Here is a 15,709-nt window from a genome sequence, read left to right on the forward strand (position 1 = left end):
TCTGTTAGCAGTCATACATATAGGGCATTTAATACATGGCCTCATGTAGCATGATAAGGAGAACCACCTATTGTACGTCATTTGCTCACATTTTCCAATGGTGAGATAATATTGCATTTAGGTCAGGAATTGGCCATAAATCATAGAATGGTTAAGGCTGGGAGGGACCTCCGGAGTCCATCTGGTCCAACCCCCTACTCAAGCAGGGACACCCAGAGCAGGGTGCCCAGGACCATGTCCAAGTGGCTTTTGAAGATCTCCAAGTGGGGATATTCCACGACCTCTCTGGGCAACCTGTGCCAGTGCTCAAGCACTGCACAGTAAAGAAGTGCTTCCTGATGTTTAGACAGAACCTTCTGTGTTCCAGTTTGTGCCCGTTTCCAGTGAGCACCACTGAAAAGAGCCTGGCTCTTTGCAGCCTCCCTTCAGGTGTTTCTATAGACTGATAAACACCAAAGCCTAGTAAGCAAACTTCTACTAAGGGAGAGGGTAGACAATGAAAAGCCCTGAAATTCTGTCCTCTACATCCTAACAACCTTCCAGAACATGTGCAAGTTTAACGGTTTGGGTCTGCATAAGCAGAAATTGTAGCTGTACCTCTGCAAGTACAAGGTGTATCGTGGGGGGGCCCACATCCGAACAGAAACTTGTCCATTGGCAAAGAACATCAAATGACTATTCATTGTGTGAATAAACAGTAGAGCTTTAACATTTCACACCTAATGTTCTCAATCCTGATATGTTTCTTTCTCTGTGTTTCTTTTCCCTAGAAGAGCTTTCCACGGAAGATACGTTATCTCAGCTTTGTACAGAGCTGCAGGTATTTTCTTCAACAGAATTGGTCTGCTTTTCGCAAGTCCATTTTTCAAGTGCACTGAGACAGTACAATCATGTATCAGAGTGGGGAGAGAGGGAATTTGGTGCCAGCAGAAAGTTTGCTGAATGTTTCTTTTTCACCAACAATTTCACATAATTTTGATTATTCACTTACATAATGTTTCTGTCACTTTTAACGACTCACCAGCTGGATTGCTTTAGGATCCTTCAGTGATCCTAGCCCTGAGTGTCAAGAGTATGCACAAAAAAATGCTTTGGGGATAGGTTGCAATTACAGCTTTTGTGCTGACAGGAGAAAAGATTTTTTGGCAGGTTGTGCAGCCACATTTTTTTTTCAAATAAAAACACCTAAATGTGTAGGGAGGCTCATGGGAAGACACAAGTGATTTTGGCACTGTGCAACTGAATTACTGTCTTGAACTTCTGCTGCGTTGGCTTCAAGTGAGACGCAGGCAAGTCATCAAGGTTGTCAGGAAGAAATGGAAACGGCAGTTGATCACTGGGGAAAATGTTTTATAGTCAGAGATCTAATAGTTTTGATTTGCTCAGGTTATTAGCAGGAAAACAGCATAGGGAAGAAAGACAAAATAACAATTAATGAAGGGAATTTGAAACCAAACCGAACTGCGAGTACATTTACACTACAGTTACAAATGGTAAGCTAATGTTTGTCAGCCGTGTGTAAAAAATGTTTGAAAAGGCAAATTTCTTAATTCTAAGTCATAAGTTGGATTCTTTGAAATAAATTTGATTTCATTTAAATTTGATGTAGAGAAACCTAGATTATGGGGCTCAACTCAACTAGATTGCAGAAATTTAGAAACCTTAAGTGTATATGGGGTCAGACAACACTCACTAGAGACTCCTTAGGACTTATTTTTTATGAGTCCAGCAAAGTCCAAATTGGCTTGGCATACAACAGAAAATGTCAGCCCTAATTTTTTTGTATTTTCTAATTCCTGTCCAATTCTTGTTCTCCTAAGAAGCTTCTTGACTTGTTTTGCATGGCCTTATTAGTAAAGCCAGATTGCCCTGACTGTTTTTTGAAAGCTGCCTGTAACAGTGTAGCAGCAGATAGTAGAACACAACAGCTAGAATGACTTTGGGTTAACAAAAACAAACAAACAAACAAACAAAAACCAACTATGATTTTCCTATATGCCATGAAAATATTTGGCATTAGCATCCTGGAATCATAACTTTCTATTGATAATTTAATGATTAAGACAGTGAATTTGCAGAGACTCATAAGACATAAATACTGAGACCCCGTACAATATTGTTGGGACCTAGAGGCAACACTGACCATCTCTGCAATGTACGTGCAGAAGTTGTGTGGACCTCTGTATGGTGTTCAGATGAGTATTGGCAAAGCTCTCCCTGTATTTTTGCCTCTAGGAATACGTGAACTGAAACCATTTCTCTTCAGCAGAAAATACGAAGAGCAGTCATTTATAAAGGAAGAAAATGCTATTAAAACCATACAGAGAGAAGCCTGTGGGGTTAGTTTCCCATTACCACTGTGTTACCAGAGTCAGGTCCGTTTTTAAAATTAAATAAAAACAAAAGAAGGGAAGAAAGTGAGTTTTACCCTGTTTTGTATTCAACCCAAGGACACAGCAGATATTCAAAATGAGAAAATGGAAGGACAATGTTTTTTTAATTGTGTGATTAATTTGTAAGCAATCGAGCAAAAAATAATTCCTCCAAAAAGCCCTCTAAATGTGTTTTGCATAACAGTGTAGTTAAAACCAGAATACCCTGAGTGGGGTTTGAAAAGTGCAGTCATGATGAACTGCCCAGCAGCAAGTACTTGAGCAGAATAGCCAGAATCATATTTGGTGATCATTTTAATTGTTGGGCTTTGCTTTGAGGAACTGAGTCCTTGGGAATTAACCTGCATCGCAAGGGTTGCCAGGCTCTTGCTCTGTACGTGGCAGCAAAATTCTCACAATTAGGAGTAGGCATTGCCTGCCTTCCTTTCCTTCCTTCCTTCCTTCCTTCCTTCCTTCCTTCTTTCCTTCCTTCCTTCCTCTCTTCCTCTCTTCCTCTCTCCCTCTCTTCCTCTCTTCCTCTCTCCCTCTCTTCCTCTCTCCCTCTCTTCCTCTCTTCCTTCTTCTTATTCCTTTCTTCTTTCCTTCCTTCTTTCCTTTCTGTTCAAAAGGTTAAGAATCAATAAACTAGAAAAATAGCCATCATGCCCCTTGTCCTAGTATGGCTTATATTAATAATTCATGTTCTTTGAAGACTCTGCTTTCAGTCTTTGATGTAAGAAGTAGCTTACTGGCTAAATTTCAAATAAAAATAAAATTGAGTACAGAAATAAAGAAGTGTCCTAACTCTGCAAAGAGTGATATATGGGGAGTATATTTTGTTTAACGGCATTTTTTCTCTGGTACCAGAATGGGTACTGGAGCTTGTGACATTTTGGACAAATCATTAAAACACAATAGCACCCAAACAAAGTAAACTCTGACAGTATCTGTGGTTATTATCCATACATGCATCTTCTCTGTTTCTGTCTCACACAATTTGCTTTTAATCATGACATTGCAGTGTCACCAGACTGAAAATCAACTGCATAATAAATGGTGCAAGAAATAAGCAGGCTTTCAACTAGACTGCAGTTCTAGCCAAAAGAAAAAAATAATAAAAAAATAAGACCTGGCCAAGAAAGAATGACTCTCTGTGGTATTATTTATGGCGTATTTTTGGAAGTATTACCTGTTTCATGGAAGCAGGTAGGGTCCCTAAGAACAGATGCAGTCTCAGTTGCCTCTGTGCCAACCCAGTGAAGGTAAAATGCAATGCCTGTTGTTGAAGAAATTGTCAAACTGGGAGGGGGGGGGGGGGGGGGGGGGGGTGGTCGGTATGCAGAGACTTTGCTGCTGATCTGCACTCCTTGGGCTGCCGTGGTTCAGTGCAGAATTGCAGCTGGGAACACCAAAGACCCCATCCCATCCCTGTGCGGGACAGAAGCACCAGCAGACTCTGTGATGTCTGTTTGCATCGTGTGTTGAGGACACAGTGCTTTTTTGCCTTTTTTGCCTTTTTTTTTTTTTTTTCCCTATAATCACCCATCTGGCATTCTAGTGTGACGTGGCTGAGAAAGATTTTTATTTTATTTTGCAATCTGAAAGGAGACAACGGGCCATGCTTTATTATTTCAGAGCATCCAGCACCATCTGGTGGGTAGTTTGGAATCTGCGCTTTTTTTTTTTTTTTTTTTTTTTTCTTTCCATCTACTATATCTGCAGTAAAGTTTCTGGAAATATTGAAGCTGTTCCCACTTCACAGAATGACAGAATCGCAGAATGGTTGAGGTTGGAAGGGATCTCTGGCGGTCATCGGGTCCAACTCCCTGCTCAAGCAGGGGCACCTATAGCAGGGTGCCCAGGACCATGCCAAAATGGCTTTTAAATATCTCCAAGGAGGAGACTCCACAGCCTCTCTGGGCAACCTGTGCCAATGCTCTGTCATCTGCACAGCAAAGTAGAGCTTCCTGGTGTTCAGAGGGAACCTCTTTTGTTCCAGTTTGTGCCCATTGCCTCTTGTTCTGTCACTGGGCAGCACTGAAAAAAGCCTGGCTCCATCTTCTTTGCACCTTCCCTTCAGATATTTATACACATTGATAAAATCCACCCTGAGCCATCTTTTCTCCAGGCAGAACAGTCACAGCTTTCTCAGTCTCTCCTTGTAGGAGAGGTGCTGTAGTCCCTTGATCGTCTTGATCTTTCTCTCCAGATATGTAGCTGAGACTCTGCATTAAACCTCATGGCTTTTAAAGAGAAAAAGTGGAATTCTCACCTGCATAATATGGTGTGAAATAATTCAAAATAGTGGCTTTAATAATAATTTTAAATCATGAGGATATGTTGTTGTTCTTTTTCCTATAAAGTCTTAATCTAACATGCTGATTTTCTGTCATGCCACTGTCTTGATCTCAGAATGCCCTTTCTCCTCTCCAGCTGCTGAGCAACCCAGAGAAGATAGCAGAACAGATAAGCAAGGACCTCGCCTGGCTTTGCTCCCACCTCCTGGCCCTGTGGACCCAGTTCCTGGAGGTGGCAACACTCCATCCAGAAGTCACAGCTTATCTGACTCAGGAGCATCATATGCTAAGGGTAATGTTAAGAAGTTAAAAGCAAGTTCTGTAACGGCAACTTCTTGACAGACACTGGTGATATATCTGGATAGATATTTCTCTTACTGTTATGCCTTATGAACCATTATGGGAGATGTGGTGAGTAGGACAAGGAGTAAAGAAGAGAATTTAAAATTACGGATTTCAATTTTTGCAATGATGTTGCTTTTATGGTACCCAGAATCCTCTGTAAAATAAATGTACTCTGAATACCAAAATACAGCATGGAACATGAGATGGCTGAAAAGAGGTGGATATGCCCCGTATTTGCTAGGTATCCATCCATCACAAACATAAGTTTTAAAAGGCATCACAATGACAAATAGCCAAAAGATGAGTTTGTTTCAATTTCTTTCACAAAACTACCATGAGGAATATAGATTTGTTCTCTTCACTATGTCACGTATATACAGCTAGTTCTTGCCTTTCTCCTAGTGAGTTTCACGAAATGAAATGTTAATACTGTGCATGTGGAAATTGGTTCTTGATAATAAAGAAGGCACAAAAGCAAATGCCTTTTGGGCTAACTTTATCAAAGCTGCTTACCTGATTAGTTCAGCAAGTGCTGTGCCTTCCATGAGGACATTTTGGGTTATTGACCATACATCACTTTTATCACATTTGTTGAGCTGAACTCATAGCCCAATCTAATCATTAAAAAAGAGATATAGAGAAAAGGCTAGGGTTCATCTTGTTTAGCTTTAGAAGGCTACAGTGTAGGTGCTAATATCCCAATTTACATACTGGTTCTTGTTAAAGTCAGTGGAGGTCCAGTCACTGGAGATAAGATAATGTTTATGCTTGCAAAAGGGAGACATAACATTCAGGAAGAGGTGGATGATGCTGAGGCTATTTTAACTATGTATCGTTTAACTCAGAGGACCTGGATGACTTGATCAGCCAAAGGACCCAACTCTGTAGGCCCCCAGCTCCAGCAAGGTGAAACCTAGTCTCAACTGATGCCAACTGCTGGCATGACCTTTGGCAAAAGACATACCTTCATGTGCTTCAGTTCCTCCCTATATAAACTGTGTGTAATAAAACTTTCCTAGTTCTAGAAAACAGTTTGAGAGCTCCAAAAAAAACAATCCGCTTTTTTAAAAGAGGTGATAGTCATTCTTGTATTAGAAAAGCCATTTGTTGAAGTACGGCTGGGATTTAGGGAGATGCTGAGATGCTGTGCTTTTCACTGCCATTCTCTGACACCATAATACAGGTCGCTTTTACAAATATTATTAGCAATGTATGGGCTGCAGTTTAGCAGTTCAGTACAGTTGACTGCATATTATGATGGATTGATTGAAACTCAAAGCTTATTCCAGGGCAGATAGAAACACTGAATATTTTATAGCTTATTACACACTCTGTGCTCTGCCAGACATTTCAGATCTGCGGCTCTTTTGTAATTGATTATCCAACACTGAGCAGATCAAATGTCTATGAAGAGATTTGAAAAGCTCTCATTTGTAAGTATCGTGACATAGGCAGATGTGTTTCTACCGTGACAGGGCTTATTCTTCTCTAGGCTGAAGTGTAAAACTTCCTTTATCATCTTGGGAACCACTGTGAATGTTCCCACAGAAAAGATGATCAATTATGAATCGTTCTAATTTAGTAACTCCACTGCTGCTATGATTTGTACAGTGGGAAAGGAAGAAATCTTCCTCATTTTAATATTACAAGGAAAAAATGGTAAATTTGACAGTTTTTAGAAAAGTAGTCAGAAGGTGCATATAAGAAAATCTTGATTTCCTCTCAAGGGACACTTCTTCCCTCCCAGAAAAATATGCAACAGCACCAGCTGCTTTGTGCTGGACTGGGAAAGTGAAGCAGAGTTGAGCTCTTTGTTTTCTTTCTGTCACCAGAGCGGTGCAAAACAGGCAGAGCATACTAAAGAATCTGGTCCTGACATGCATTGCTCTGTTTTCAGCTTGATTGTGCTTGACACCTTTCAGTAGATCTTAGGTTTAATTTGTGTGTTTCTCCCTCAGGTAAGGAGATTCTCAGAAGCCTTCTTCTACACTGAGCACCAGAAACTCGCTGTGCTGACATTCCAGGAAGGCCTGTAAGTAACTCATTGACTCTCCCCTGTCACTGGGAAGGCTGAAAATGTAGTTGCTTAAAACATTTTTCTACCAAGACTGAAGTCTTTTCTGCTGGGTATGGAAGGCTTTGGTTTGAGAGAAATCACTAGGTCTACTCTAGCTCCATATTGTAAATGCATTGAAACTAATGTCAAAAGTAAGTAACTCCAATCAGGCCCTAGAGATGATTAATTGTAAGATTCCTGTAAGGTATTTCTTTTTCTTTCTCTGCTCTCACAATACTTACAACATCAGGGAGTGACTAAAACACTGTAGCAAGAGCCTTTTAGGGATATGATGTGGGGGAATCCTCTTTCCCTACCTTTCTTCCCAACTGGGTACATGTCTCTGCAGAGCTTATCTCCAACAACATCAGCCTCAGGGCAGACAAATATTTTTGATGTCGTTCTTCAATTAACTTCCTAACCTCCCTATACCAGATCTAGTACTGGCAATTTTCATAGGAGGTAACAGCTGAAAAGCAACAGAAAAATAACATTTAAGAGTTTGCTTTTTACTCCCTCTTATAATACTTTTGGTTATAGGCAGTCATGGCTTTATTTTGGTCTTTAGTCCATCCCCACTTTCTATAGCAGAAAGGATCATCTGTACATGCAGACAGGAACCTTGATTCATTAAATAGACAACACAAAGATGTGAATGTTCACTGGAAGCAGCAGTGGAGGACCACAAGGGGACATCACCACATTAGAACCGTAGGAGGGATATGAGCTCAGGGCTGATAACTCATTGCTCAAGAATCAACAGTACAAAACAGTTTGGGAAAATAAACATTGCACTAGGCTGCATTCACAAAAATATGATATGAAACGTGAGCAAGGTAATTATTTCATAGAATCATAGAATGGTTTGGGTTGGAAGGGACCTTAAAGACCACCTAATTCCAACCCCCCTGCCATGGGCAGGGACACCTCCCACCAGACCAGGTTTCCCAAAGCCCCATCCAGCCTGGCCTTGAGCACCTCCAGGGATGGGGCATCCACAGCTTCTCTGGGCAGCCTGTGCCAGGGCCTCACCACCCTCTGAGGAAAGAATTTCTTCCTTGTATCTAATCTAAATCTATCCTCTTTTAGTTTAAAGCTGTTACCCCTTGTTCTATCACTCCCCTGCCTGACACAGAGTCCCTCCCCAGCTTTCCTGTAGGCCCCTTCAGGCACTGGAAGGTCGCTGTAAGGCCTCCCCAGAGACTTCTCCGGGCTGAACAACCCCAACTCCCTCAACCTGTCTTCATAGGCAAGGTGCTTCAGCCCCTTGATCATCTTTGTGGCCCTCCTCTGAACTCATTCCAATACTTCCATGTCCTTCTTGTGCTGGGGGCCCTAGAGCTGCATGCAGTACTCCAGGTTTCCATCTGCTTGACACTGCTTGCTTTGACCAAAACTGCAGAGTATAAGGAGCCCCTTTTAAAGCTGCAGTAGTGCAAATCCTGCCTTCAGTTTTAGCCAGTGATTCCAAGTGGAGAGCATGGATGATACTCAGGACCTGACCCCTGACGGCAGAGTTAAAGGAAAGCTGCTCAGATATGAATTTCAAAGTAATGAGGGATGTCTGAACTTTTGCTGCACTGAAACAGCCTGTTATCACAGGAGGACAACAGCATTACCAGAACAGAAACACACTTTTCAGAAGTGGCTTAAAGGCCACGACATCACGTTCTGTCATGATGATAAGGCTTAAATGAGACATCTGTTTCCAACCAAGAGCAAAGAAGAAAATGAGTTTCTCAGAGCTGTCGCTAAGAACATTAAGGCTGATTCAGTGCTGGTGGAAAAGGCCATGACTTCATTAGTGGATAGGTTATACAAGGGTACCTTTTTCTGACAAACTAGAGCAGGGCCACGGCTGCAGGGGCCCAGATGTGCTCACTTAGTCCTCCCATGTCAGTTTTTAAGTAAACTGTGTACATGGAAAGACCCATGGCAGGACCCGAGGGTGAGGTCAAAGACACTCATGGCCCCATCTGGGCAAACACAGCCCTGCACAAGGAGAAGCCTAATTGCATGAAGTGCTTTTATTTCTCCAGACAGCCACAGAGCTAGCCCATTTCCTACAGATAAGCATAATTTTCCTTAGTGATTATCAAGGAGATAGAATACAAAAAATAAAATAGCTTGCAAATGCTAAAAATTGATCTGTGAGGTAAATTCGGTATATACAGGCCTCATGGCAGAGTCCTGTTTTCCTTTTGGTTGTGCTAGATAGTGCAGTTAGAAAAGCAGAATCTTGGCTCCCAGAGTATAGTGGTGAGGGTGCCAGCAGGGAGTATTAATTGTGTTCAGAGAGGCTTCAGATGAGTTCAGCTCTTGGTGTGCTGGGTGCTGTACAAACACCTTACACATGAGCAGGTTTTTCCCCAGTTATTTCTTCCTTGTTACTAGATGAGGGGGCTTTTTGCCTTCCATACTGTGGTTGTGAATTCTGTTAGGTCATGCACCTACATGCATAGCAGTATCTGACTGCTCAAATAGAACAGGAAATACAGTTTCCAATAGGTTGGATATCACACAGCAGGTGGCTGTAGCAGGTGACAAAGCCTCCCAACACTTTGCAGAAAAAAATAGTTTTTCCTACACCTATCATTAATGATTCATTTTTCTTGTGCCAGGGACTGGTCTCAAAGCAAGTTTACTTATGATTTTTACACGTGGCCTTTAGTATAAACACCGATGCTGTTTATTAGTATGTCAGTGAGAACTTTGTTATAGTGCTAGGGCTTAACTCCAAATACCCAGGTGTTGCTGCAGGCAAGACTGAGCAGCTAGCTGTTTGTGACTGCTGTCTGATTCATGTTTTAGCAATCAATGACTCGCCTATCTTTGAGGAAAAAATAGCTGGTAAGAGCAAATGATAGACAACAACAATTATGTTCTGAAGTTGAAGCCAGTATGCTGGTTTGCACAAGTTTTTTTTTTTTTTTTTTTTTTTTTTTTTTTTTTTTTTGTCTGGATGTAGGAATCTTCTGTGCTGGCATGAGGACAGACCAATTGAATTACAAATTTGTCGTTTGAGTTTTGCTTCATAATGTATAAAGTGTTTCTTCCAGTTAACTATCACAAGGTGATTACCTGCCTCCTGCCAATGATAATCTAAAATATTGTCACTGTGCCATCCTATGGTACCTGTCCAAAATTCCTTTCATCCAGCTGTCTACAAAAAGCTTTCTTCCTCCCTCTTTATTCCTTAGGATATGCAGACTAATTCAGGAAAGACTCAACAGAACTAAACAAACAATGCATTTGATTCCACATTTTTGAAGAAGTTGCTTATGTAGGAAAACTCATCAGAACAATGTATTAATGTATTTATTTTAGCCAAACCCACATCCCTGTGCCAGCTTAATGTAACATTCCTTGATGAAAGCCAGGTAGCATTTTACATGTGCCAAAGGATGGAACAGAACAGTTATTCTAGTTCTACCAACAAGCAGTAGCTGAGCCAATGTGCCTTAGCTCTTCCAGAAGTGTGTGAGATACCACAGTGCTCTGAGGATAGGTATAAGCAAGATAGAGGGCCTACCATGTGTCCTTCTTGGTCTTGTTCCTCACTGTACTGGTCAAAGAGATTTTTGATTATTGCTTCCTGCACCTGGGTTTTGAAACCCTTGGCACAGTCAGAGGAACAGACCTCTTCTCCTGATGGGAAAATCAGTTGAGGGATCCAGTCTCAGTCATCTACAGTGACCCATGGGAGGACAGCAATGAGTCATGGAGCAGCAGGAGTGATTTCCAATAAAGAAAGAGGTTTTGCATTGAGGGACTGTGCAAAGAAATCTCTATCTGAAAGACAGAAATCAACTCATAGGACATGTTCTGCAAGCACTGAGTACTCCTTTCAAACACATTGCTTCTATCTTCTCCTACCATCCCCCAGTCATTAATTGAGTATGCCTAAAGTTGTCCACAGTCCACAATACTCACAATATGTTCTGATATCCAAATAATTCATGTTATTTGTTTTAAACATCTGTTATGGACACAGATAATTGCTATTACACTAGAAGTACTACTGAGTGTGGTGCTTCTAACCTTAAGTTCTATTCCCTCAAATCTACTTTTTCCTTTGTCTGTTTACACGACTCATAGTTTTCAACCACCTGCAGTGCCCTTCTATCAAAACAGAAACCTTGGTGTCTTTGTCCTTAATCTTCTTATCAGCATGGTGCAGTGGAAAATACTATTGGACCACTCTATGCCAGACATTTTACATGCTCATAGAAAGAAGAAGTTCTTGGTATAAACAATTTGCCTGGTAGAGTTGTTGAGGGATTTTATGTCTTTATATCTACTCTGAATGCTGTGGAGCAAAGTCGTAGTTCATTCCTTCAACTGGGTTAGGTTAGCCAAAGACAAATTCAGATGATGAAAACTCCATCCTATTTCTAACAGCTTTGTGCAGATGTACTTTTTGTTCTGGTCATGTAATGACTGTTCTTTTGTCATTGTGTCTTCTGAGTGCAATGCTCCTGGTGTAATGAGCTCATCTCCTTTGTGTGACATCTTTCACCACACTGTGGTGGTCTTTATTCTACTCCATAAATTCAGCCAGATGTGGACTAATTTGCTAGCATTTTACCTGAACTTGCCCTGGCAAACATTTTGTAATATGAAGGAGTATAAATACTGAGTTTTAGTCTCAGTGCTAGCTCTGCAACATGGTCCATGGTGCGGCAGACTGGGAGCTATTGCAGCTTGGAGGGAATCTCTGAGTGAATGAGCAGCAGAGGACACTACATTGCAGGTAGTGTGGCAGATGGGTTGTAGCTGTGACAAAGAGAGGGGACAAATCATATCTTCCCACTAGGAAGTTCCTGCAATGATTCCTTCTGCCTAGATGACTTCCAGCCTGCCCTGCTGCATGGGATTGTGCCGTCGTCCATGCACACCTTGGCATTTGTCTTTATTGAACTTCATGAGACGTCTGCCTGCCCATCTCAGTATTATCTGCAAACCTACTGAGTGCACCCTGTCCTGTCACTGAGGGTGTTAAATACAGACATTAAATGGTATTGCCCCATATCAGCTGAAGGGCAGGCACATCTAGTAATTGTCTACGCATCTGCCCTTACTGCCTGGCTGCAGGAGTGACTGAGAAAAGCATGATAATCATTTGAATACTCAATTTCTTTTGCACTTTGCTGCCAGGATCCAAAGTCATGGACAGATTTCTACAGAAATTCGTAATTCAGAGTACTTCACCAGCATGCCCCCCCTGCCAGCGGAATGCCTCGACATAGATGGGGACTGGAACACGCTTCCAGTTATTTTTGAAGACAGGTACATGGATTTGCCTTGCAAAGGTGAGTGAAACACCCCAAGGTACATGAGACAGTTTGAGCTGAGGAGGTTCACTTCCCCAGCTGAAGGTGAATGATCCTATATTACTTGGGCTGGCTCTGCCTTGGATCAGAGCATAATCCACTGTAAAATATAAGTGAATCTTCTGTTTTTTTCTACTAGTGAACTTTAGAGTATTTCCTGTAACTTCATAGTTTTCATCTTCCAAGTAAGATGTTTAGTTGCAAGGACTGGAGGCAAAATCTAGAAAGAAAGCAAAACCATTTGGATTTTTGTTACGGCAACTAACTAACATCATACTCAGAGTGACATCTAGTGTTAAGAAAAGTCAGAACAAAAAACCTTAAAATTTGTGTGAAGCCCAATACTGTTTCCAAAAGGGAGTATTGCTTTTCAAAAAAACAAAAAAAAAAACCAAAAAAACAAACAACAACAAAAAAAATGATTTCCCCTGGAGTACCCAAACCACATTTTTCATTAAGAAAAAATACTTAGTTCTTCAAGTGTATAGTAAAACCTCATAGCCCTTGCTTCCCTTTTCAACAACTGTTAAGTGTAGCAGAGAGATAGTATCATAAGTGAGCATGGTCCAGTAAAGAAGACCTGTGGCCATTTCCAGAGCTATCAAATTGGCTAAATTTTGACAATAATAACTACAGATATTTAAATCATGACTCCATATTAAACTGATTCATAAGCAATATCTACACTACATACAATGTGGTACAACAGCAGGAGTGCAAAGAAGTGCCAGCTCTGATTGATTTACCAATTCTATAAACTAGCAGTATAAATACAGTTGTACTGAGGAAAGTCTTTTTTTGGACTAACTGTAACTGTTTAGTGAGTATAATTCCAATTAAATGCCCTGTGTCATTTATATTTGTAATATCACTCTAATGTAGAGATAATTTTTAACATAATAAATAATGTAGAGATAATTTACAACATAAATATACATACTTCTCTAGGCCTTACAATCACTTTTCCAAGTCCCACATCACATTGGGGTAATATGTTGTGTTCTTGCAGATGCCACTTCTTTTTTTCTTCCTTTCAGATCAGAATTTGGATGTTTTCCCAGATTTTGAGGTTCCTGAAAATACGCAAATGGATGTAATAGACGACAAGGAAGATTTTTCGTCAAATGATGCCACTGCAGTAGCAAAAGCAGACTTTGGGAAAGGTACTCTGCTAATACACACAGACAGGATAAATGGGAATCTGTCCTGCTTGTACAGTGGTACTGAAGGTGCTGCTCACGCAGCAAAGGGTTTAAACCCACACTCCACATCTCAGGTATGTACATTGAACAAAGAAGGCCAAAGGAAACCTGAAAATATTTTTGTTTCAAGTAAGGAAATTACTGACTCAGAGTCCGGCAATACAGAATGCACATCAGAGGAATTTAGAACACGCAAAGAAGTTTTATTAAAAGACAATAGACTTGCAGTGGGTGTTACCTCTGGAGACATGAAACCTAGCAATAAGGATGCCCACAAAAGTGAGCCCGTGTTAATTGTCAGTGCTCAGTATGAGTGCGGAGCATGTGGAACTGATGGCTTGGAAGACAGGTCAGAAATAGAAAAAACAGCTGAATCTGGTCATCCTGAGAATAATTTCACTTCTGAGCTTGCACTGAGTGAGTCAACCAGTCTTGAAAAAACAGCAGATCCAGACAACAAGACTCTGCTGCCTGTTTTGAAAGCTTTGCCTGCCCACAGCTTGGAAGTGAAACTGTTCGCAAAGGAGCAACGAACTGAGGAGTGTGAAGAATTTACCCTGATGTCAGGGGTTATAAAGAGATCCTCCTCCATAATATCTGATTCGGGCATTGAAAGTGAACCAAGTTCGGTGGCATGGTCTGATGCTCGTAGCCGGGCTCTGGAGCTGCCCAGCGATCGAGAGATCCTGCACCATTTGGTACGGAGACATGCCATCCACCGAAATTCCCTGGAGGGTGGCCACACAGAAAGCAATACCAGCTTGCCCAGTGGAATCCAAGCATCGCTCACATCCATTAGCTCTTTGCCCTTTGAAGAAGAGGAGAGAGAAGTGGAGCTTACCAAACTGACCAAGTCTGTCTCAGCTCCTCAGATCAGTAGCCCAGAAGAGCCTGTGGAGGAGGTGGATATATCCAAACACAGCGAAGCAACCTCAGGAGACTCAGGAGAATATTTAAAAAGTAGCATGGAAACAGAGGATGGAGATAAGCAATTAATCATGGACTTCTCTGGGTGTCATATCACCACTGAAAGTGGACAGCTAGAACCAAAAGAACATCCCAAACCCACTGCCAAACACAGTAGTAGTCACATGGAATTACACAGGGAGGAGGCAAAAGAAAGTCTTTCAGAGACTTATTGTAGTTTGGAGTGTGCAAAACCACCTGTATGTCCAAAGTCACTCGGAGATAACATCTCTGAATTCCAGTCACTGGAGAGCAATGGTGAGTGCAGCTTAAAAACACCAAGGGCTAATAATTACTTGGACAAAAGTACAGAAAAGTTTGATGCACGCATCAAGGATCCAAAGGATAAACCTAAGCCGGACAGTTTTGACATAAAACAAGGCTTTTACACCGATATCAGAGTAACAGCAGAGGAGAGCTTCTCACAAAGCATAAAGGTGTTACCTGATACTTGTAATCCTGTTTCAGCTGCTTCAGAGACTTCAACAGAATTTGGCTCAATGCAAGGAGAATGTGGTAGGTCTCTTGCTGATGAGAGCCAGGTGGTGTACACAGAAATGCAGGGGTTACAAGAAATTGAACTCAATGACTCACCTGCCTCAGCAGACCCTGCTTCAGGATCCTACCAGGATGAATATCCTCAGGAACCCGAGAGCCAAGAGCATAAACTTGTAGCTAATGGCACTGGGTTTCATTCGGTGACGACAGAGGGGGTAGCACTGGAAAGCAGAAAGGCTGTTGATGTGGTTAACCTCTCTGTCTCTTGCACGGCCACATGTCTTCCCTTTTCTTCTGTGCTCAAAGAGACCCCTGCGATGGTCGGCTTCTCTGCAAAGCAGGCTGTGTTCCCCATCACACGACAGCCTCTAGGCTCCTTTGGAGTTGTTTCTTCTAACTCAAATGAGGTGGATGAAGAGGCCAATGAAAGGATGCTGAGGTAAGAATGTCTAATTACTTTTAATTAATGTTGCAGTAATGCCAAGAGACCCTGACAAAGTTCAGGGCCCTAGTACAGTAAGCATAGTGAAAGTTTGGATTCAGAGGCAGTTGTTGGAATTACACTGTAAGTTATCCAAATAGACATATGGTTTATACACAATAAATAATCTAAGTAGACAGGAAGAACAAAAACACAGAG

At 41.5% G+C, this 15,709-nt stretch overlaps 1 protein-coding gene across 12 annotated transcripts in view; it reads left to right on the top strand.

Moving 5' to 3' along the window:
- The window catches only part of FAM135B (family with sequence similarity 135 member B), a 284,433-nt gene that overhangs the window by 234,174 nt on the left and 34,550 nt on the right, over positions 1 to 15,709 (top strand). For 11 of the 12 annotated variants that reach the window (XR_014580600.1, XR_014580601.1, XM_083826400.1 and 8 more), the window contains 5 exons: positions 771 to 820; positions 4,806 to 4,961; positions 6,973 to 7,046; positions 12,228 to 12,382; positions 13,441 to 15,508. Coding sequence is in view for 10 of the 12 variants with exons in the window: in XM_083826400.1 (XP_083682526.1) it covers positions 771 to 820; positions 4,806 to 4,961; positions 6,973 to 7,046; positions 12,228 to 12,382; positions 13,441 to 15,508 (2,503 nt within the window). In the remaining 2 variants the exon portion in view is untranslated. The remainder of the gene's footprint in view (positions 1 to 770; positions 821 to 4,805; positions 4,962 to 6,972; positions 7,047 to 12,227; positions 12,383 to 13,440; positions 15,509 to 15,709) is intronic. The other variant, XM_083826395.1, reaches the window with a different exon arrangement.

The sequence above is a fragment of the Anser anser genome, assembly GCF_964211835.1.
Source record: "Anser anser genome assembly, chromosome: 2".
NCBI classification, from domain to species: Eukaryota; Metazoa; Chordata; class Aves; order Anseriformes; family Anatidae; genus Anser; species Anser anser.